The sequence below is a fragment of the Anguilla anguilla genome, chromosome 11 (assembly GCF_013347855.1).
Source record: "Anguilla anguilla isolate fAngAng1 chromosome 11, fAngAng1.pri, whole genome shotgun sequence".
In the NCBI taxonomy this organism is placed as follows: domain Eukaryota; kingdom Metazoa; phylum Chordata; class Actinopteri; order Anguilliformes; family Anguillidae; genus Anguilla; species Anguilla anguilla.
In genome coordinates, this window is record NC_049211.1 from 42,165,326 (window position 1) to 42,187,432 (window position 22,107).

The 22,107-nt window shown below is 40.4% G+C and overlaps 1 protein-coding gene across 5 annotated transcripts; it reads left to right on the forward strand.

The window, feature by feature from the left end:
• Positions 1 to 8,541: 8,541 nt before the first annotated feature.
• On the forward strand, positions 8,542 to 18,801 carry etv7 (ETS variant transcription factor 7). Of its 5 annotated transcripts, none has more exons than XM_035380796.1 (9): positions 8,544 to 8,807; positions 9,502 to 9,640; positions 10,503 to 10,667; positions 13,313 to 13,444; positions 15,366 to 15,524; positions 15,832 to 16,059; positions 17,231 to 17,373; positions 17,914 to 18,014; positions 18,540 to 18,801. In XM_035380796.1, exons 1-9 carry the CDS (start codon positions 8,772 to 8,774, stop codon positions 18,721 to 18,723), a joined length of 1,287 nt encoding a protein of 428 aa, XP_035236687.1. In that variant the 5' UTR covers positions 8,544 to 8,771; the 3' UTR covers positions 18,724 to 18,801. The 5 variants fall into 5 exon arrangements, 4 of the variants coding, with proteins under 4 accessions (XP_035236687.1, XP_035236688.1, XP_035236684.1 ...); XM_035380797.1 differs by having other exon boundaries at positions 9,505 to 9,640; XR_004761357.1 differs by having other exon boundaries at positions 8,542 to 9,640; positions 17,919 to 18,014; positions 18,540 to 18,557.
• The last annotated feature ends 3,306 nt before the right edge of the window (positions 18,802 to 22,107 follow it).

Here is a 22,107-nt window from a genome sequence, read left to right on the forward strand (position 1 = left end):
AGCCATTTACAAAATGAGGGCACTGGATAATTAATTCTACTGTTAAACAGATGGTACATTATAATGGAACCATAAGTCTGAAACATGGCCTCATCAGTTCAGTGAGTGTTACAGTAATGACGTCTTTTTGTAAGCCAACCTGGACCTTTCTTCCGCCATGGGTTCTCTCGCCAGATTTCCAATGCTTTCCCATGGGGATTTCGTTTTCTACCAAAAATAAGGTCTGTGGTTAACGTATGTCTAAGGCAGTTTCACTTTTTGTTCTACAAGATACTGTAAATTACACCCATTAACATCTCAACCATGAATTGCAAAGCCGTTACATTACAAGTTGCTATATTGAATCTACAACGGTAATCCCATGCAGGCGTTCGAGTACAGAATGCGACCATTATTTTCGTTTCACAACAGCTTTGAAATCCACAGTTGAGATATCAATGGGTGTATTTTATTTCGTAGAACAAACTGCGCATCCGTCTTAGGCTCACGTTCAGCACATACCTTATTTTCGGCAGAACACAAGGCTAACTATCCTCGTTACAAACTGTGTTATCACTTCATCTCGTCGGTAAGTACATTCTTTTTATATTAACTTAAGCAGTCTGTAGGTAACGTTAAACTAGTAGCATGAATGTAACGTTCGATACATTGTAACATTACATGATTTATTAATCGCCATCGAAATAACGACTTCACTTGTTTATTAATAACGTTAGCTTGGTGACAATGATGTGCACGGCAACGTGGTCGTTTAGATAACTTAGCTAGCTAGCCAAACAGTCAGTAACACAGATACATAGATATTTTGTTGTTGTTGAAATGTGCCCAGCATTCCAAGGCTTTTGTAAAATATTTAGCCAAATTTGATCTAGTTGGTGAATTATTTAGCAGTGCAAGAAAGGTGGACATACTTTGTCCCCCGACCTTCGTTGTGAGTATTAAAATATAACCATTCAAAACATGATTACTTGGTTGCAAAGCCTAGGGAACTCAGAAACGCGGTAGGCCAACTGTAAGTTTCTAATAGCCTGCACTCAGAGATGAGCAGTATTTCTGTTACTTGTATTTGAAATACATATTTCAATTACTTTTGAGTATTTTGTAATTTGTATTTGACAGGGCTGAAAAAATTCTAATGTCATTTGTAACAATATACTTTAGAGTGGAGTAATTTTGTATTTTCAAAATCCTCCAGTATTTATTTATTTTATTTTGATACATTTAGTTGAGGGGTATTTTGTAACAAGATACATTTTGACGACAGTGTTTCCTGTGGAATTGATATCTCTTGGCGTGGTGGTGGGTGTCTGAAGGGGGGGGGGGGGGGGGGGGGTGTAGCAAAGGCAAAAAAGTTTAAGACTATGAAAACATGAAGACTATGAGACTTCTTAAATGTTTTTTTTAATATCTAAATCTATCTTATAGTTCTGACGAGCTCTTGATACAAGGAATAACAGTTTGCAAGAGCTAAAAAGTAGTTTTAGTTGTACTTTAAAACCATAAAAGATTTGTTAACCCTTGTATTGTTTGTAAATATTGAAGCAAAATAGGCCTGTATTTTGAGTTACGGTGGGGTGAGAACAATTAAAAGAGCACATTGTCCATCTAGAAGTTCTATCTTCAAGAATAGAGGACTATATAACCAAAATTGATACTCAAGAAAAGTTACATATTGCACTTTAAAAGGGACACTTCTGCTAAGTTAACTCAATTGCCATGACAAAATAGTACTTAGTTAGAATGTTTTATCTTTTTATTTAACAATATAATTTGAGCTGGGTCTACATTCAAAGCCCTCTCTCTCTGTCTCTCTCACACTCAATGACAGAGTTTACATGCATTGTCCATGCAAAAAAAAAAAGAAGGAAAAAGTGAGAAAAATGGTTTTAAAGATTCTGTTCTGTTACATTCTAATACTACTTAGATGCTTGATTAATGTATTTTTTATTAGCTAGTTTTATCTGTATTCATTTCTGGACACTGCAGCAGCTTGTGAGACTGCTCCTCTCGTTATAATCATAATCGTCATTGGAATGCAGCCCTCTTTGTCAGCTGTAGCAACTGTAGCCTAACTCTCAATTTTGCTAGCTCACTACATTCACAAAACCTTAAAAATAAACACTTTCCCTTTCGTTTTCATTGGAAAAAAATCACCATGTTATAGTATGGAAATGGAAGTAGTTGAATCACTCAAACATTTTAAATGCTCTAAAAAATATAGCCAATTTTTTTTTTTTTTAATTCGCGCTGTTTTGGCGATTTGCCAACAATTTGCGGCCGCGACATCCGACGGGCTTCTCCGGGTCACCATTTTAATCAGATGTATTGTACCATTATAACAGTAGCTCTAGATTTCAAAAAAAAAATGGTAGGCACGTAGCTTACGTAGCTCAACTGGAACAGGTTCCGCTTCGGCTCAAACAAACATTGTTTATTTTCAGATAACGTTACATATTTATCACATTAATTTTTTACTTGTCCGATCAGACAACTGCATGAGGCATTCCACTTGCCGGAACAGAGAGGATCCGCCAGTCGTCATCACCGAATGATAGTTAACGCCAGTGCTTCAGATGGGCAGTAGCTGTCGTCACTTGTATATGAGTACCGACTCTTCTTTTGATTACCAACAGTAATTTATTTTAAAAAGTCGCCTATGTATTTTGAGGAGTAGGTACCGGCACTTATTTTGGTCCAATTAAAACACAGGTTAACACTATGGTATTTTTGTAATATTTGAAGCGTCGCTACCTACCTTTTCCTTGTCTTTCGGTGAAAAAGAAAAAAAGTGACGCTTTGACAGACCGTGCGACATTCGCGCTGCAAGTCTTCCGACCACCTCAGAAAGGAGCAAGCACGGAGCGAGCGGACTAGGCTCTTTTTGAAAATAAATATGTGGACGCGACGGTATGGATTTGAAAGCGCATTTAGGCAGAAATATTTAGAAAGTTTAACATTTTAAATTTATGAATTTAATATATAGACTATATACAGTATATATATTCTTTAATTTAAATTTAAAAAAAAAATTTATGGTGTGGCGGCAAGGAAAACCTTACCAGCGGAAACGTTGGACGTATCTTTGCCCATCTCTGCCTGCACTCACTTTGAGCTTTTCAGACCAGTTGGGTGTCGGAATGGTATTTGCTAATCCAATAAAAAATAATAAAAAAAACATGTTTTGAACTTACAAAAATGCCAAGTTAGGCCTACTCACACATAAAAAGCAACTCAAACATAAAAAGCACTATCTATAAGTCAATGGGTACAGCAATTATGGATAGGTCTGTAAGATTTAATATTTCTTTAATAGGTCTCAATATGTCTAATTTTTATCGGTATTTATGTTTTCAGCCCCCCTGTCTGTAGAGTGAATGATTGTAGGCTATGTCCCTTGGTAGCCTATAAATGTGAATGTTGCATACAGAGCAAAATTTGACATATTGAGGCCTATTAAATCAATCTCGACTCTTACAAACCTATCCGCACGTATGTTTGCCCCATTAATGTACTACTGTCTGCTTGTACACACGGGACCAAGTGAAATAATTTAGGGAACATCGGGTGGCATTGCTTTGGAATACAGCTTGTTTAATTTGTGTAAGTTAAGATAGCCAATATTGTTTCTTGTAGCTTGGTGTAATTTTTATATTAGTACTTTTAATGGACGGTATAGATGTTGCCAGTTTGAATTCATTACTTATAAACAGTGCTTTGTATGTGCGAGTAACTTGGCATTTATGTATGTTGAAAACGTGTTTTTCATCTGATTTTACATACAACTCGAACACTTATGAAAAAGGAAAACTAAAAGGAAAAAGAAAAAGTTTTCAATTTTCTATTCCAGTTTAATTTTTGGATAAATAATCTGCCATTTGCATTTTCATTTACCTTTTGTGTTTTCAGTAATCTTTTCCATTTTGAGCGGAACAATCCTCCATAAAATGACAATTCCTTCTACAGCAGGGCAGCGCAGTGCTGTTCCTGGGAATCTACCATCTGTGCTAATTATGGGTAAATCATGCAATACGCTCTCAAAATTTGTTTTTGTCATATATCCCAATAGTCAATTATAATGACGTTAATTCGTAATTTCCCCAGATCTCCAAATTGCTGCGATAAAACATTTTAATGTTGTGATTCGTGTGCACAGTCTGAATGAGCACAAACGTGGCTAAGCCTTTTTGTGAATTAATCGCTATATTGATAATCAAGGAAAATGACTGAGACCAAAATCAGTTAAAGGGACGTTTCCCGCCCCGTCAACTTTCAGCTCAAAAGATTGCACTGGGTTATCCATAAGGCTATACCAATTATATTAATTATGGCAATTTAACAGTCTCCACGATGTCGCCAGGAATTATGCTTTTTTTATATTCTTTTTTCTTCTTTTTTTAACCAAAATGTATTTTGTACGCATATTTCATTTGTAACTTGGCCGCGTAAGCGGTAGCCTACTCATATAATATTAAATGAGCTCTTTAAAAAATTGGCTAGGCTACTCTCAACTGCATAACATGGTCAACGTAAAATGATCCGAAGTGGTGAGACAAAGTCGCTAATAAGTTTCCTGAAATGCTCATTGACAAGGACAATGAAAAAAACACTCACCTTTCGCGTCCGGTTACTTCTTGCAACACCTATTTTAATTTGTGATGTTGGATTAAAACATATATTTAATTTGGCTTTCTGAAATGGCTACTTTTTCTTTACAGAAAGGACATTAGCTTTAAGTGAAGATTACACGAGATGAGACAAATCACAACCAACTGGATGTGATCCTACAGGGCACAGCCTCTCCACGCGGAGAATTAATGCTACGAATTATTCAGAATAACAAGGCAACTCCTAATTATATATGATTCAGATAAGGTGTACCCGCAAGTTCCCATAGGCAACCGCACCCATGAGTTTTATATAGACGTAAGGTTTATAGAGGTAACGAACCATAGTAAAATGGAACTGGGCCATTAGGCTACACAGCCTTATTAGCATTTAAATAAACGAAATGTATCTATTTAATCAAATTAGATTGTTATGCGACATATTACTATAGTGCATTGATCTGGAAAATATAATATGCTATGTATAATGCAAGCCATGAATAATGGTGTAAGTGTTGTAGTCTGTATTCCCGGTCACTTGTCTCCCCAGTACTGTCTCTGTGTCTGTGTTCCCTGAGCTGCTTCACTCCCCTGTACTTGTGTGATTTCACTATTCGGGTGGTTCCGGGTTTTCGTGGTTTCCCCCCTTCTTTCCAGTCTCGCTTTACTTACTTCCTGCCTATTTCTAGTTTTACTAATTTCTACTAATCCCTACTAACTTATAGATTGTAAAGTACTAACCTCACTAATATACTAACATGTGAATATTACTAATGGACTAACACACACTAGTTTTGGGTTTTTGATAGTTTAGATCACTATACTAATACATTAACCAGTCTCCCCTTTTCCATGCTGCGCTGTAGCTCCGCCCCTTTTCTTTCTAGCCTGCTATAACGCCCTCCTCTCTCTGATTACCTGGCTTCGAACCTCGGACTGAATAAAGACAACGTTTTTTGGATTTCCCTGGTCTGCGTGTGGGTCCTTACACAGAACATCACAGTAAGGTGCACTTTTGAGTATTCATGGACTTTCACCACTGCTGAGGACTGGTGAAGCCACACATGCCACAAGTTATATTTGGCAACCAGCAACTGGAAGACCAGAGGCCATGGGCCTACCAGGTGGAGGGGTCAAACACAGTTCTCCTGGTACCATCGACCTGCTGAGTCATTTAGTTATGTATTTGTCAGTGAACATGTTCATGTTTATTTGCCGTAGCAAGCATGTGATTCTGTGTTCAGCTATAGGTAATGAATGTTTTCATATTTTCTGTCATTAACGTAACTGGTGATTATGCATTTTATTAAATCCTCATATTTCCATCCCATCTGCATCTTCCTTCCCAACCCTTTTGCGGGCTGGTGCATACAATGCTGAGTAACAAGCCTCGAGATTGCGTTTTTATAGATTCCTGGTCTTAAGGAACCTCTGAGTGCCATGTTAACACGTTTCAAGATAAAAGTTTCTACAAATTAGATTCGTAGTGTTAAAGGAACCTCTGAGTACTAAGCCAGACATAAAACTATAAAAATAAAATCCCTCGCGAGGAAAACGAAGCCTAAAAGGGGGGGGGGGGGGGGGGGGGTAGAAAAAGGGGACCAGGTTTTGGGTATTTGATTTGTGCCCCCTGTCTAAGTGATAACTAAAAGCAGGATAACAAATTTTCTTTTACAGTTTAAGGCGAAGAGCAGGGTAACACATTTTCTTTACAATGGTAGACCATTATTCACATCCCAGGACTTTTAACCATAACCGTTCTCAGAAATGTCGTCACTTTCCGCAACGTGCTCTATGGAAAATGATTGCACAGGAACAAGTTTCAGAAGCCTTGCACCACAACAGTGACAGTTCTTCTCAATGTCAGATTTAACCGACTGCAAATATCGAGTCAATAAGGATTTATTCTATCGCACCTTCACTACATGTTGTATTCACTGTAAACGTTCCTTTAACACAATTAATACAATACATTTTACAATTGTAATTATGTGATATGGGGAACAGAACAAATGAGCAATGACCACATAATAGATGAAATACTTTAAATGCCGTGCTTTGCTGTCTTAAATGAGTAGAGTAAAAGGTTCAGGGGTACTGTGTAGTAGCAACAGAGGGCCAATGTCAATTCAACCCTAAACAGAATACTTATGGCCCCCTGGACCACAGCAGGACTGTCAGGGTTCGCCCGGGTCCTTCCGGCATCATCCACTAGATGCCGCCAGTACTCACCCTTCAACTTTTGATTTCTTTCACCTGTGTCTGTCCTGATTACCCAGCCTCACTATGTGTCATCTGTTCCACCTGCGTCTTGTTTGGTTTTCTCTATTTATTCCATGTTCCTGACTTTGCTCAGTCTTGAGTTTTCTTGGACTGTTGTCAAATTCCTCATTTTGCTCCCTAAAGTTTTGTCTGTTTGGTATTTTGGAAAGATTAGGCCTACTTGTTTCTTTGTTACCTGTTTGTTTCCTGTTTAAGGTCTTTGTTTTTGGTATTACGGCCTTTGTTATTTTGGAGTCTCATCTCCGGTTTATTTTGCCTTCCGTTTGTTTAGCCTTGTTCAGTGTTTCTGTTATTTGAATCAATTCTATTAAATCTTTATTTTTTCCCTGCCACCTCATCTCTGCCTCAGTCTCGTAGTCTGCACCTGGGTCCACTCAGTACACCGCCTTACAAGGACCATATGTACTCTAAGAGTTGATTTAATACTGGCCAATTTACAGTAAAGCAAGGACGTGCACAAGGCCGGGCTAAAGTTGCCCTAGCAACAGGCCATTTGCCCTCTTTGGCTGAGCTGCCCCTCTGGAGGAAAAAAATAATAATAATTGTTTTATGTTTGCTGTTGTGGCTGTGTCACGCCAATTTTTATCCGGGCTGCAAAATTGTCCTGGTGATGCAATGACATTCTAAAACAGCTGTTATATCCATTGTGACGTAGTTAACAACGCTACAGCGTCCGTTTCTGATGCAATAAAGATTCTAAGACGACTCAGCAATTTCTCTGGTTTAACGGGTTATTTTCCAGCCTGAAGATACGTCCCCCTCAATATTTAGAACACGGCATTGGCATTTAACCCCCCCCCCCCCAAATAAAAAACATGAAAGAAGCATTTCCACCATAAATTGATGCAGAAAAGGCAGAAATTTGGTGCATAAAAATTCACCGGAATGCAGGAAATTATGTGTTTGACGCTCAAAATTTCCTGGGGAAGGACCCCCAGACCACCCATTTAATGTGTCCCCCCAAAGCCTACCTACGCCATTGTGTATATTAATGCTACATATATAAATATAAATACGACTGCATGAACAGCCCTGGAAGCCCACACCCAGCACTGTGTATGTGAGGGGGGTTTCCCTTTCTTCAGGTTAGAGCAACAGCCCCTCAAAATGTCTGTGCACGTCCCTGCTGTAAAGTAGTAGCACTACTACTACTACAATTACAACAACAACTTCTACTACTACTACTACCACTACTACTACTACTACTACTACTACTACTACTACTACTACTACTAATAATAATAATAATAATAATAATAATAATACAGACATGGGCTGATTATGAAGGAAACTTTCTAGGCTACTATTTCATCCTTCTTATTATTATTAGTATTGCTGAATGATCCAAGGGTTATTGTATGCAACTGTGTTTTCCACATAAAGTGTTGCAGCGCTGCTATCAATAAAATGATGGCTTATAACGATGAACGGTGAGTGGCAAAACACTGGGATTGGGATTGTACTGTAGGACATATTCATATTTATAAATATAATTTTTTAGATTGGTGTAGACCTGTATCTTTTTATTTAATGTATCATTTTACACGTCGTTTTATGCATGAATCGAAACAAGTTTTGTCTCTCACTTTTTTTTTCTTTTCCTCAGCTTCTTGCTGTAGCCCATTAGCACACCCTCGTGCACATACAATAAGCAGATCCGGTCCTTTCGTTTTCATTTCCCGGAAGGTTACTTAAAATATATCATGCGATCCTAAAAGTACTGAAAGGCTACCGTCGACTCAGTTTCAATATTCGGCCTTACCGTAGGCTAAAGACGAATTTATAGACTTCGCTGTTAAAGTTGCTTTAGCAATTCAAACTAGTCAACTGTTAAATTAACAGGATTTGGGAAAAGTGGTTTTCTTCCATCTCAGGTAAAGGAACATGAGTGACGGCTCCTCACAACTACCTTTTATCAAGGTAAGTTCAGTGCAGTAAACCAGGAAATGCTAAACCTGTATACAATGTTATTGAATTTACTTTTAAACGATGGGTGTAATTATGCTTTACATGTAATAAACACGTAGGCTATAATGGCGAATTGACATTGAAGAGAAAGTTCGCCTAAAGGAATATCAGAGTAAAACCGAAATTCCCCGTAAGGAAGTATTGGACCTCTCGTTTGTCATTCCTAGCTCATCAAAGTGAAAGGTGGCAATAGCTTCATACTCGAAATGTAACCTACAAGCTCGACAGCCATTTCAAAACTAGGAATAGATTACTTTCACTTTTAATATGAGAATAACGTTTTGTTACGGTATGAATCACTTGCGTAGCCTGTAAGCTCCAGTAATTGCGTTTAACGAATTGGTAGGCTAACTGAACTTTTTTGTTGTTTTGCAGAGATTTTTTGTTTTAATATTTATTTGAATTGCCAAGGTGCAACAGCTACGAATCGTCAAGAAGAGTGAATAATAACATAATTATAAATAAAATAAACTGATATTATTAATGTTCTATACATTTTTATTACAATAAAATGCGTCGAAAGATCTTAATAGAAAAAACAGGGCCAAGGCGGTAAACATTCAACAGGCTATCCGACATGTTTATTAATGATGCGCAGTTAGTATGTTTAATACAGCAAAAGTTGATGATTGTTGTGTGCTTTCAGCAGGATTGTGGGGGGAGAAGCAGCCCCCAAGCTGCTTGTTCGCCCGCTTCTCCCGCGGCAGTTACGGTCCCGCGCAGCCCAGTATCTTCCGTATATCCTGGTGCTCACGAGGAGCTCTGTCGGCTCCCCGGAAGACTTCGTACGTAGCTTAACTGTCTCCTACTGTACCTTTAACCTGTTCACTCTGTCAGACATGTTTTGATAAGCTTAGGCCTTCTACGGGTACATTTTTCCTGGTTGATCAATAGGATGCTGTCCTCACGTTTTCAATAATTCAATATCAACATAAATTACACCTTTGAACGGAGTCAAGTTATTGTATCCAAACCAGAATGTGTCCTGAGTTCTTTGCATTTTGGTTGTCACGTGACACGTATTTGAAAGCAGCTCTTAGATCAAAAAAATATCTGAAAAGTTTTGACAGCACACTGCAGCTGTGAAGAAATCGCTAATTGTCTTTAAAACAGTAAGAAAGGGACTTGTCTTCCATTCAAAAAGAGGAACAACATGGGCTGTCAACTGGCACATCCTTCTACAGCAAATTACCAGCATAGTCACACACCCCACGGTCTGGTATCAAATCCTGACCATATCAGTTCTAACTTCCTCCAACAGCCCCACAGTTGGGCACATCAATGCAGAGAGGGAAGCTCCAGGCAAGGGGACAGTCCCCAGTTCATTACACAAAAGCAAATCAAGTGACTGCATGGCTCAGCTGGCAGACTTTTGAGTGAAAAAAGACACTGCCAGTGCAGTCTTATGCCTGTGCTTGTCTACACTCAAAATATAGGGATATAGAGAACACTGCAAAGATGAGATGGGCTTACAAGTACTATAAGTCATTCCAAACATGGAAGTCAAGAGAAAATGAGAAGGTGCTAGTTAAAAGGGGATAGGAGTTGCGTATGTTTTATTTGTACTTAGCCTCCCTTAAAAAGAGAAACCTGTGGATGCGCTGTAACGTTTCTTGTGTCAGTGGCACTAACGGCACGTCCCTCCAGGCATAAACCCGTCTCTATGGGGTAAGGACGACGTGAGTCACTGGCTGCACTGGGCCCAGAAAGAGTACTCACTGCGCAGGACGGACCAGGCCAAGTTCGAGATGAATGGCAAAGCCCTCTGCCTCCTGACCAAAGAAGACTTCCGCCTGCGCTGCCCTAGTTCAGGTGAGAGGGATTGTGGGGGATGGAGTACTGGCCACCAGTAGGGGGTGGATGGTATAGAAACAATTAAATAACTCCAATAGAAGAATCCCATTTACAGGTTTCAAGAGTACAGGGTTCACTGAGAGGCCAATTAATCATTTTTCAAATATAGGATACTTGAATGGTTAGTATTGTGTAGTAAAACATAAAGTAGAATACAAGGAAGAAAGGAAAGGGCATTAGGAAAGGATCCAAGGAAAGGAAGCAAGGAGGAAAAATAAGCAACTGCAATTAGGTTGCTTATTTTTGTCTATGTGAGGGTAAATAGGACAGAAATCGGTAAAGGCCTAATGTTTAAAAACTTATATTCACAACATGGCCAAAAGTATGTGGACACCTGACACCCAATATCTCATTCAAAATTATGGGCATTAATATGCAGTTGGTCCGCCCTTTGCTCCTATAAAAGCCTCCACTCTTCTGAGAAGGCTTTATACTAGATGTTGGAGCGTTGCTGCAGGGATTTACTTCCATTCAACCAGAAGAGCATTAGTGAGGTTGGCCACTGATTGAGCAATTAGACCTGGCTCACAGTTTGCTTTCTAATTCATCCCAAAGGTGTTGGATGGGGTTCAGGGCTCTGTGCAGGCCAGTCGAGTTCTTCCGCACCGATCTCGACAAAGCCATTTTTATATGGACCTCGCTGTGTGCCCGGGGCCCTGTCATGCTGAAACAGCTGAGGGTCTTCCCCAAACTGTTGCCAGAATGTTTGGAAGCTCAGAAATGTCTATCATGTCATTGTATTAAGATTTGCCTTCACTGGAACTACGGGGCCTAGCCCAAACCATAAAAAACAGCCCCCAGACCAAGGGGTGTCCAGATTTTTTGCTCATATAGTATGTGTATAGTGTGTGTGTATATATACATACATACACACACACACACATATATATATAATATATATACATACATACACACACACACACACACAGTGCCATAACATTTAGGACAGAGTTATATTTTATCTTGATTTAGCTCTGTAATCCATAATTTTATATTTGTAATCAAACAACATGTGGTTAAAGTGCAGATTCTCAGCTTTTATTAAGGGCTATTAGGACATTTTGGTTTCACCGTGTAGAAATAACAGAACTTTTTGTACGTAGCCCTTTCCCTTTCCATGTAAGTGCACCATAATGTTTGGAACAAATGGCTTCACAGGTATTTCTGATTATTCAAGTGTGATCAGATGCTTCCTTAGTGCAGGTATAAGAGAGCGTTCATGATCTAGTCTTGATTCTAGGCTTTGGATTGCCTTTTGGAGTCTGCTGTTAGCATTTGCCAACATGAGGACCGGAGTTGTACCAATGAAAGTCAATCAAGCCATTATGAGACTGAGAAATATGAAAAAAAGCAGACATAGGCCAGACCTTAGCCTATTCAAAATCAAACGGAATATCATTAAGAAGAAAAAGGGCACTGGCGAGCTCAGTGATTTCGACTGTAGCATTCGATTCAATTTTGATTAATCTGGGCTATTCTGTGAAGCCCACTGGTGAAAGGAGGGTTTTCTGACCTGGATAAATGTACCTGGAAGCCGTTGGGATAAATAAATGAAGGTTCTCTTTCTCCCTTTGGGCTGTGTCCTGTGTCCTTGTGAAGGTCAACCCTGTGCACAAAGTTCGCCTTGACTGGTAACACCGTCTTAAGCCTGCTTCAATCATTAATCTAGGTGGCTATTTGGGGCAAATCATTACTTTGTTGTATGAATCAACGTAGACTAGTACTGTGGCATTCGGTCCACCAGGCCAGAGAGGCGGATTGGTCTCGGCTGCGCTGGCTGGTGGAGAGAGCACACGCACCTGGGCTGCGTTAGCTAGTCAGCCCAGGTGCTTAAAGGTGTGCTGCTCTCCACATTTTGGGTCTTAGACCGAGAGCGAGTTTCTTCATTTGAGTTTCGTTTAATTTCAGTTTTGTTTCTTTTAAAAAGACGGGGGAAAAGTAATCCACTGCTGAAAAGTGGGAGGAGCTGGCCGGTTTTGCCTTCTTTTGTCTTCGTTATTTTAGTTTGTTGTTTTAGTTAATTGTTTTTGCCTGGAACCCGTGAGGGGGAAGGGTGAAGATGGCGTTTATTTTATTTCATGTTCTGTGTGTGTGCGCTTTCTCCCTCTCCATGCGGCAACCAACGGCGTTCCCCGGCACTGCCGCACCTCCCGCCCAGGCGTGTCACGCTGACTGCTACCTGTTGCTATTAAGAAATATAAATATCATGTATACCAGAACCCTGGATGGATGCGCGTGCCTCAGCCTCAGGAGGGAGGAAGAGAAAAACAAACGATGCAGCGAAGGCGCGTGCTTTGAATAGCACTGCTGTCCCTGCGTGCCCAGGCACACTCAAACCGTGACCTTCCCTTCCCAAATACGTTCGCCGCCCCTAGAGCAGTCAGGCGTCACGTGCATGTTTACCTCCTGACACAGTGCCGGGTACATTGTCCCACATCCATGTCGTAGCGGAAGTCCTTGATTTACCTTTGATTTAAGTCAGGTTCTCTGTCGCCGCCCCGAATTCCCATGAAGTCCGTGTCAGCGCTAATTTGACGTGTTGTGGTGGACAGCAGAGATCATATCCAGATGTGCCGTGCGCCGTTTTTTTTTTTTTGGTTTAGGGGACGTCCTGTACGAGCTTCTGCAGCAGGTGAAGCAGCAGAGGCGGGCCATGGTGTGCTGTTACCTCCCCAGACCCTCGCAGAGGCCGGGCGCCCCTTCGCCTCCGCACAGAGACACAAACGGGAGCGCAGGTAAGCCCCGGGCTCCTGGCCACCGCCCGCGACGCCCGTCTGGCCGCTTCGCCTCTGCATTTTACCACAACAGGAAGTGGAATCTCGCCCTGTGTGACTTGCAGGATGCTCTAACGCCATACATTGAGGTAATGGTTTTCTTGAGCTAGCCAACATTTAGCTGGGCGATGACACTGAAAGGACTTGGGCACTGTGATTTATGTTATAGCTATGACGCTATGTCGTCAAGGCAAGTATGGTCCTGCAGTGGATGCCTATACATTAAAAACAAAAACAAAAAAATGAATGTAGCAAAAAATAAAGTCACCCTGATTTTCACTTGTGAGTTTTTAATAGTTTGGTAATGGTGATTGCATTCAGTGCCCGATCATTTACACATTCAAAATAGTTGTTTTGATTTCACAAATTTTCATGTTTCATTTAAAAGTAATTTCCTTTGCTTATTGCCATTTTAAATGCTGCCACTGACAACCTGAGTACTTCCTGGTGTGGTGGAAGTCAGTTGAGGTTACAGTGCAGAAATTCAGGCCTGCATCAGCTTGTAATCCATACATTTTTTTTGTTATATTTTCAGGAACAAATTAACCTCACCATGAAAGCTTAAACCCTCATTAACCTTTTTAAAAGTCTCAAATTTCACCCACTGGTGCATTTTAATTCTGCAAGGTAGTGATAAAAGGAAGTGAAGTGAGTGATTAATGTGAAACTTTTTCTTAAATTAATGTGGCTGTACACGGGGCCTCCAAGCTTATTTGCAAAAATAAATCTACATACTGGCTCTGCAGTAATCACCAAACCAATAAGCTTAGCACTAGTACCACAGGTGTGCTGAAGTGGCTGAAGAATGTAAGTCTTATCCACTAAATAGCCCTAGTCTAGCATAGCATACATCATATGTGAATTCGTCCCGGTTCCCTTCAAGTGCAGGCTGTTATCTCAGTTAAACAGTTGTTTGCAAATTCTGCACACGCGCACACACACTGAGGAACAGACATGCACACACACACATGCATGCACAGAGGTACAGACATGCACACACACACATGCATGCAAAGGGGAACAGACATGCACACACACACACAGGAACAGACATACACACACACACACACACATACACACACACACAGAGGAACAGACATGCACAGTGCACACACACACACACAAACACACACACACAGGAAACAGACCTGCACACATACACACACACACACACACACAGGAAACAGACATTCACACACTCATAGAGGCACAGATTGGTACTTTCCAACTGTAGGTAGAGGTTACTGTCGGTGGAGGAACCTGTGCCAACAGGTGTGGCTGTTCAGAGATGGTTGATCTCGTCCTGGCAGAGGAAAAGCTCCTCCTTCTTCCAGGGCTGTGTGTCTTAGATACCAAACCAATGGAGCAAATGGCAATTAGATTTAAATAGAGAAATCACTTCTACTGAAAAACATACAGAACATGTTTCTGCAAATCCAGAAACATGTCAGGTCGTGGTTTCTTGGCAAAAATACCAGGTATTATTTTCTAAATTAATTTTAACAGTCAGACTTTGTTCAAGGTGACTCATACACAGCCATTCCTAATAGTTGGATATTTACTAAGGAATGTCATAATTTTAATGACAATTAAATGTTTGAAAGTAAGTCAACAATTTTCTGGTTCTTCTCAAAGCTGGTTGAAAACCTCCTCAGTAATAAGGTGCAGGCTGACATGTTAACCCAATCCCTGAGGGCACTAAAGGGTCAAAATGTTGTTTTTTTATCGTATAGTTACTCTTATAATTAATCTCACACAACAGCAGAACATAATAGTCACTTAAATAACGATGATTGTAAAAACCATAATAACAGCATTAATATTAATGCTGATGGTTAGCGGTTTAATTTATCGGTATGTTAATGATCTCTGTATCTCTCAGTTCCCCCTGGCCTGTCCTACAGGTCAGTCCCTGTGTGCGAGGGGAACCTACACCCCAACAGCTCGACCATGGCCACGCATAAGAATGACCATTTCCAGGACCTTAGGGAACTGTCTTCACCTCCTTTCACCTATCCCAGGCAGCAGACACATTTAGGAGGTCAGTCTCAAACTCACTGTGGTGTCCAGTCATGTTTCCCTAAAATCCTGGCTCAAATGCAAACTTGTTTCCTGTGTCCTCAAATCTCTGTTGTGGCAGGCCCGTGATGCTGATTTTTTTTCTTTTCATTAACCATAAAGCTTTGACCATATTCACCAGAACAGCTAATACCTTCCATTCCAAGAGCTAGATCTCCAAGACTCTCAGAATTGTTTGAGCAGTATTCCCAGGTTCTGAAGCTTTCCCATACATTGCTCCAGTTCCTGCTGATACAGTTCTGTCTGATCCAGACTCTGAACGTTTGCAGAACTCTCTGTCCAATCAGATTTGCAGAGGAACCTGGCCCAGACTACTGCTGAGTCTGAACAGCACCTGTCGCCCGCGGCGACCGCACAGCACACCGGCTCCCTGGCCCGGCCCGGCCTACCCACAGTCCTCTGCTGCAAAGAGGAGCCTCTCAACCTGTCCAGCAGGGCGGCAAACCCCAGTTCCAGGAGCACTACCCAGCCCAGCGAAGCCAACGGCAAGATTCCAGGTATCACCATGGCAACCGCCTCATCACCTGTGGGATGGTATGCTATATGCCATCAATGGTCATAGTTATAGCACCCACTCAAGCTTCTGCACCTGTGGCTCATTCAGTTATGGTGGAGATGTATCTAGTCTGTTGAGGTATTGTGAAGTCTGATGGAGTACTGTTGTACTGTAAATACAGGGAGGATTCAAACGAACCATTGATTTCAAAGGTGGTCTAACACGGTGGTTCCCAGACTGTGTGTCGTGGGCAGGGTTGGAGTGGGTAAAGATGTGTAAACTTGTGTAAGTTGCTCTGGATAAGAGCACCTGCTAAATGCCTGTAATGTTATGTAATGTAAGATCGCATACTATAACTGTTGATTCTGTTCCATTGGCATTGGATGTAGTTGATTTGACATAACTAAAACATTTTAGTTCCATATTTGAATTATACACTAGGCTGCATTTTCAGCCGAGTCCAAGGAAACATTTTAAGTCATTCATTGGGTAATGTCCTCTGTATGTTTGGGAACCAATTATAAAATGAACACCAGAGATGGGAGAATGAGCCAAAATGGATTATACAATCACAGGTTTCTTCCAGTTGCCAACTTCAACTTCTCACCTCTGGGCCGCCCCCAAATGACAGGTTTTTCAGCTGGCTGCAGTTATTAGTAGGCTCAATAGTGCGTGCCAGAGCTTTTTCACTCTAACTCTGTGTTTTATCAGTGCATTAACGGTGCCTCAAGCCCGCCATTTTGGCTCTTCAAACACAGATACTACAAAAGACAATCCAGATATCTGACTCCTCGTGTTCCTTTTCTTCACTTAATTTCTTAGGTTCAGCTTTAACAGAAGGCAAACTGTGCTTTCAGTGTTGAGTCTGCCCTCTGGTTAATCTATAGTCATATATGTGCTTCTACTTACTGTACCATCACAGGTAGCTTGCTATCACAATATGGAAGTCAGTGGCCATCTTTGAGTGGGAGTACGATGCTAACATCGAGGGGTCATTGTGCAGGCAGGTTTTAGCCTGACGCTAGCATCCCCCAGGCCTAGCTAAAAGGTTGGCAGTCTGAGTGTTTGGAGTGAAGCTGCAGATGCAGACTCACTGGGGATTTGGGCTTGTCCTGGCTGGCCTGGGCGCTGGGAAGTCAGGCTGAACCAGCGCGGTGTCCCGCCCTCTGCAGACTGCCGGCTGCTCTGGGACTACGTGTATCAGCTGCTGTCCGACAGCCGCTACGCGCCCTTCATCCGATGGGTAGACCCAGAGTCCATGGTGTTCCGGGTGGTGGATCCCAACGGGCTGGCCCGGCTGTGGGGGAACCACAAGGTGAGCCTCCTTGGCAGGATACACAGTGAAATGCCCAGTGTTAATTTAACTCTGTGAACAGTGTTCATTCAACTCTAACGGTGTCAATTCAGCTCTAACAGTGTTAATATAACTCTAACAGTGTTAATTCAACTTTAACAGTGTTAATATAACTCTAACAGTGTTAATTCAACTCTAACAGTGTTAATTTAACTCTGTTTATCTCTATTTAACATTTGGTCCCCACTGGCACAATTCAAGTGAATGTGTAGTTTAAGATGTCAAGGGTCACAAAAAATGTACATGCTTATAAAAGGAGCAGAACCATTGGCATAAGGATCTTTAACCCTTTGAAGAGGAGGTTTTTTTCAGAATGCGTTTCCAAAATTCCAAGTCAGTGTTCTAGAACTCCATTGATTACAATTATCACTAGTGATTGTTACATCAGCAGTAGAATGTTCTTCTGAGAACATTCTGATTTCATATTTGTGATCTTACGCCTCAAAGGCTTAAATTAGAAGGAGAAAGTGTTGACTGTTTTGTATTGGGGTCTCCTCCTAGAACAGGGCTAATATGACCTATGAGAAAATGTCCAGAGCACTACGACACTACTACAAGCTCAACATCATTAAGAAAGAGCCTGGTCAGAAACTGCTATTCCGGTGAGTTCTCATACAGACGACACAAAATGTGGACACTGCAATTTCTATACGAGTCAAGAATCAGTGTGATTGCTTTTATTGTCAAAAAAAGAAAAAATAATAATAATAAATTCTCATAACATGTCTCCCAAATTAGTGGATTAAAGGTATGGTAAACGCATACTACACTGGCCAATGATATGAATGGACATTATATAAGCAATGAATATGCATTCAGCCGTGAGTACAATGCCCTGGCTGTCTCTTAAAGAAGGACCACAATGGTATCATGTGCTTTACTGATGGTTGCACCAAATGCATCTTCGACTAGCTGAAACTAAAGGAGTAGAGGTCGCATGATAACACATCACTAACTAGGCAATTTCCTCTTATTTAATGAATTATGGCCATAATGAAATACAAGATGCCAGCTGTAGCAAAAAAAAATATTTTAAGAAAGTGTCTTTAAAAAAATAAAATGAAAATCTGAGCATTATGAGGGCAGGGGTTCTGAATGAGAGGCTGAACAGGGCATTTCTGTGGAAGGTTTCTGAAGACTCCAGAGGAGATACTGAACAGCAGAGCTGACCGGCTGGACCAAGCAGAGTCCCCGGACCACCTGTCTTCCCCCGACTTCAGAGAGGACAGCCTGGAGGTGTCTCCTGCATCCAGCCCCAGCCCTCCCTCCCCAGTGTCTGTAGCCACGCCCCTCACCCCCTCAGCCATCTGAACCTGTCACACATACCCATCCCCTCACCCCCTCAGAACCACACACTCACCCCTCACCCCTCTCTGAACCTCACACACACTCACCCCCTCACCCCTCTCTGAACCTCACACACACTCACCCCCTCACCCCTCTCTGAACCTCACACACACTCACCCCCTCACCCCTCTGAACCTCACACACACTCACCCTCACCTCTCTGAACCTCACACACACTCACCCCCTCACCTCTCTGAACCTCACACACACTCACCCCCTCACCCCTCTCTGAACCTCACACACACTCACCCCCTCACCCCTCTGAACCTCACACACACTCACCCCCTCACCCCTCTGAACCTCACACACACTCACCCCCTCACCTCTCTGAACCTCACACACACTCACCCCCTCACCCCTCTGAACCTGAGCCAGCCAGAGACTCAAACACAACCGCAGGCAGAGTAGGAGTAGGCGGCAGACCCTGTTATAAAATGTTTTTGACGTTTTTCACTGTTTGGATGCCAGTAATATTTGAAATCACTTATGCAGACTTTTCAGTGATACGGTTTGCTACACAAAAACGTACAGGCATGGGAAAGAAGTGGGAATCTTGTTTTGAATATTGGTGATTTAAAAAAAAAACATTTTCAATAATTTGCAAGAACTGAATGTATGTCTAAATGGTCAAAGTAATACAAATAATTTGTTTGACCCAGGTCTAGAAAATGATGTATAGCTTTTGTAAAAAGACTCACAATTTAAAAAATAATTTTTTTTTTACGTAAGACCCATTCAGAGGCTACAAATAATGATCTATCCATGACTTTATATGATTTTTACATATAGAATCTGAATAATCTACCTGAATAACTCACCAATAGAAATAAAACATACATCTGATGTTGACATCCAAGAGCTGATCAAACAAAATCTACAGATAATTTATTTCCTTAATTCCTTTCATTTTTTTAAACAAGAAACTTCTTTAAAGAATTTTCCCACAGTCTCACAATTTACATCACTTGATTAGCATTTCTCTGATTTTGCCATGTTCTAATATTTGACAGTCACTTTAATTGTAAGATGTTACTTCTTCCTTTACAGCAGGAAGTTGTACATCACAAAGAAAAAATAGAATCTCTATTTACAAGGGGGATATTAGTGATCCAAGAATGACCATTTCATTGTTCTAATGTCCAAATATTTATGAATGAAGTCAGAATGTAGTTATATTTGGGAATATATTATCCTGACAAATGCACTGTACCTAAACTTACGTAAAAGTCTTACAGAAGCATAGCATCTGTATCAAACTAAGGACCTAAGACCTAACTAAAAATACCAAAATAAAGACCTATGAGAATGAAATGTACAGAATGCACAATGCATTATTTTCCTGAGTTCTGTTAAGACATTAAATGTTTTGACAAACAGCCTTTTTTGTTTTCAAATTTTTATTAAAAAAACTGTGTCTATTGTGAAAAAAATGCTGAAATGAGTTGTGTATGTAAATAAATTTTGAATGTCATGGAAATATAGTCATTTCTTAAATATCTCAATGTTTTCATTGCTCTGCAGTTTAAGAATGGCACATTCATTTTTGTTGTTTGACTACAATTATTCCATACTGTACTTAAGTAACATCTGTAATATATTCGTTAGTATATATATATATATATATATATATATATATGTGTGTGTGTGTGTGTGTGTGTGTACGTGCATCGTTTTTGTGATAACTAAAACGCAATAACTCAAAACAAGTACAAATATGCAATGAATAAACTGAAACTCACAATAAAGAGCAGAAACTTTTTTACTACTTTTTTTAAATTCCTCTTATGGTGGCAAACTAAATTGTGTTTTGACAATATTACCACACTTCCTTATTTCGGTTTCCCTTATCATCTTGCAATACAATACCTCTGTGTCACCTGACCTGTTGGGGAATTCCTGCTGGTTATCAGATGCCTGAGAGGTGTGGTGATTGCAGACCTGCCAACCTGCACGCATTTTGTGTACCAACCACGCAATTCTTGGTCAAAATACGCAGGTACGAAATGCCAGCTGAAACTACGCAACAACAAAAAAATATATTATTGTAATTTAATTACGGAAAGCAATCAATTAATACAAAACAATGCCGTACATTTATTCGGTATTTAAACTACATCCCTCGGATTGAACCAGATGCTACGACCTTGACCTTGTGCTATCATCAACTGATACGCAGCGGTACTTTATTATCCACCGAGGCGTAACGCTGCATTGCTGATGTAAAATGGGAAGTGAGGAATAATAATCAAGCACAAAAATGTGACCGTAATGTTAACATATAAAACGTTAAAACATGTTCCTTAACTTTACGAGACGATGCATTTCAAGGGGTATATCCTAATGAGATAAATCTGCGTATATAGTTAGCCGTAGTAGTAGCTCGCATGCGATTTAGCCTCGTTACGAGACGTGTGAATAACTGATAATTTAGCTGCAGTAACTCAAACGCTACGGAGACTCCCTGTTCAAACTTTGAATCGCGCACGCTCTGTTGGAGCAAAGTGACCATTGCAAAGGTGTTTGACTATAGACTGCTAACGTAGCAAATAATTCCTATTATTGCAGCCAGTCACCCGACCAGCCTTGCAGTTAGAAAATAATCATGACCTCAGATGACGAGGATACTGACAAGGAGAGAGAGAGCAGCAGACCTACTAAAAAGAAGCGAGTCCATGCCCCCCGGAAGTTCCTCGCAAAATATCAGGAGCAATGGCCGTGCCTCCGCCCCTCAAAACTTCCGCACTATGAATTTTGCACATTGTGCAATTATGATTTTGACATTAGCCACCAAGGAGCTTCAGGTAATAATTTAGCTAAACCTCTAGTTACAAAAGCTTACATTCCTAGATAATTTTTCAATTGAATACTTTTTTTTTCATTAGGCCTATATGATGTGTGCCTATATAAGCTGATTCAATTATTAAATTATTAAATTAAAATGGAAATCATGAACAGAAACTTGGTTTTATTCATAATTGACAGTGTTTCACGTCACAAGTTTTTTTTTTTTTTTTTTACATTACAACATAAGTTTCTGTAAATACTTGAAAATGAAAATGTTACAATATACAAAATAAATTATTTCCATTTTTATTAAATAATTGAATGCAATTCACTTATGGTTATCTGTTTGTATAAGCACACATATCATATAATGAAATATTAATCATGAAAAAATTGTTTTAAGCAGGTGTACTCAAACTTTTGACTTGCAAGTATATCATTATATAGCCCAGTGCAGTGCAAGTGATATTTTAGAATCAGGTCAAATTATACAATTTTGCCTGATCACTTCAACAGTCAGAACTAGAATTATGAAGAAAGGCTTGTGTGTGCGTGCAAAGGGAA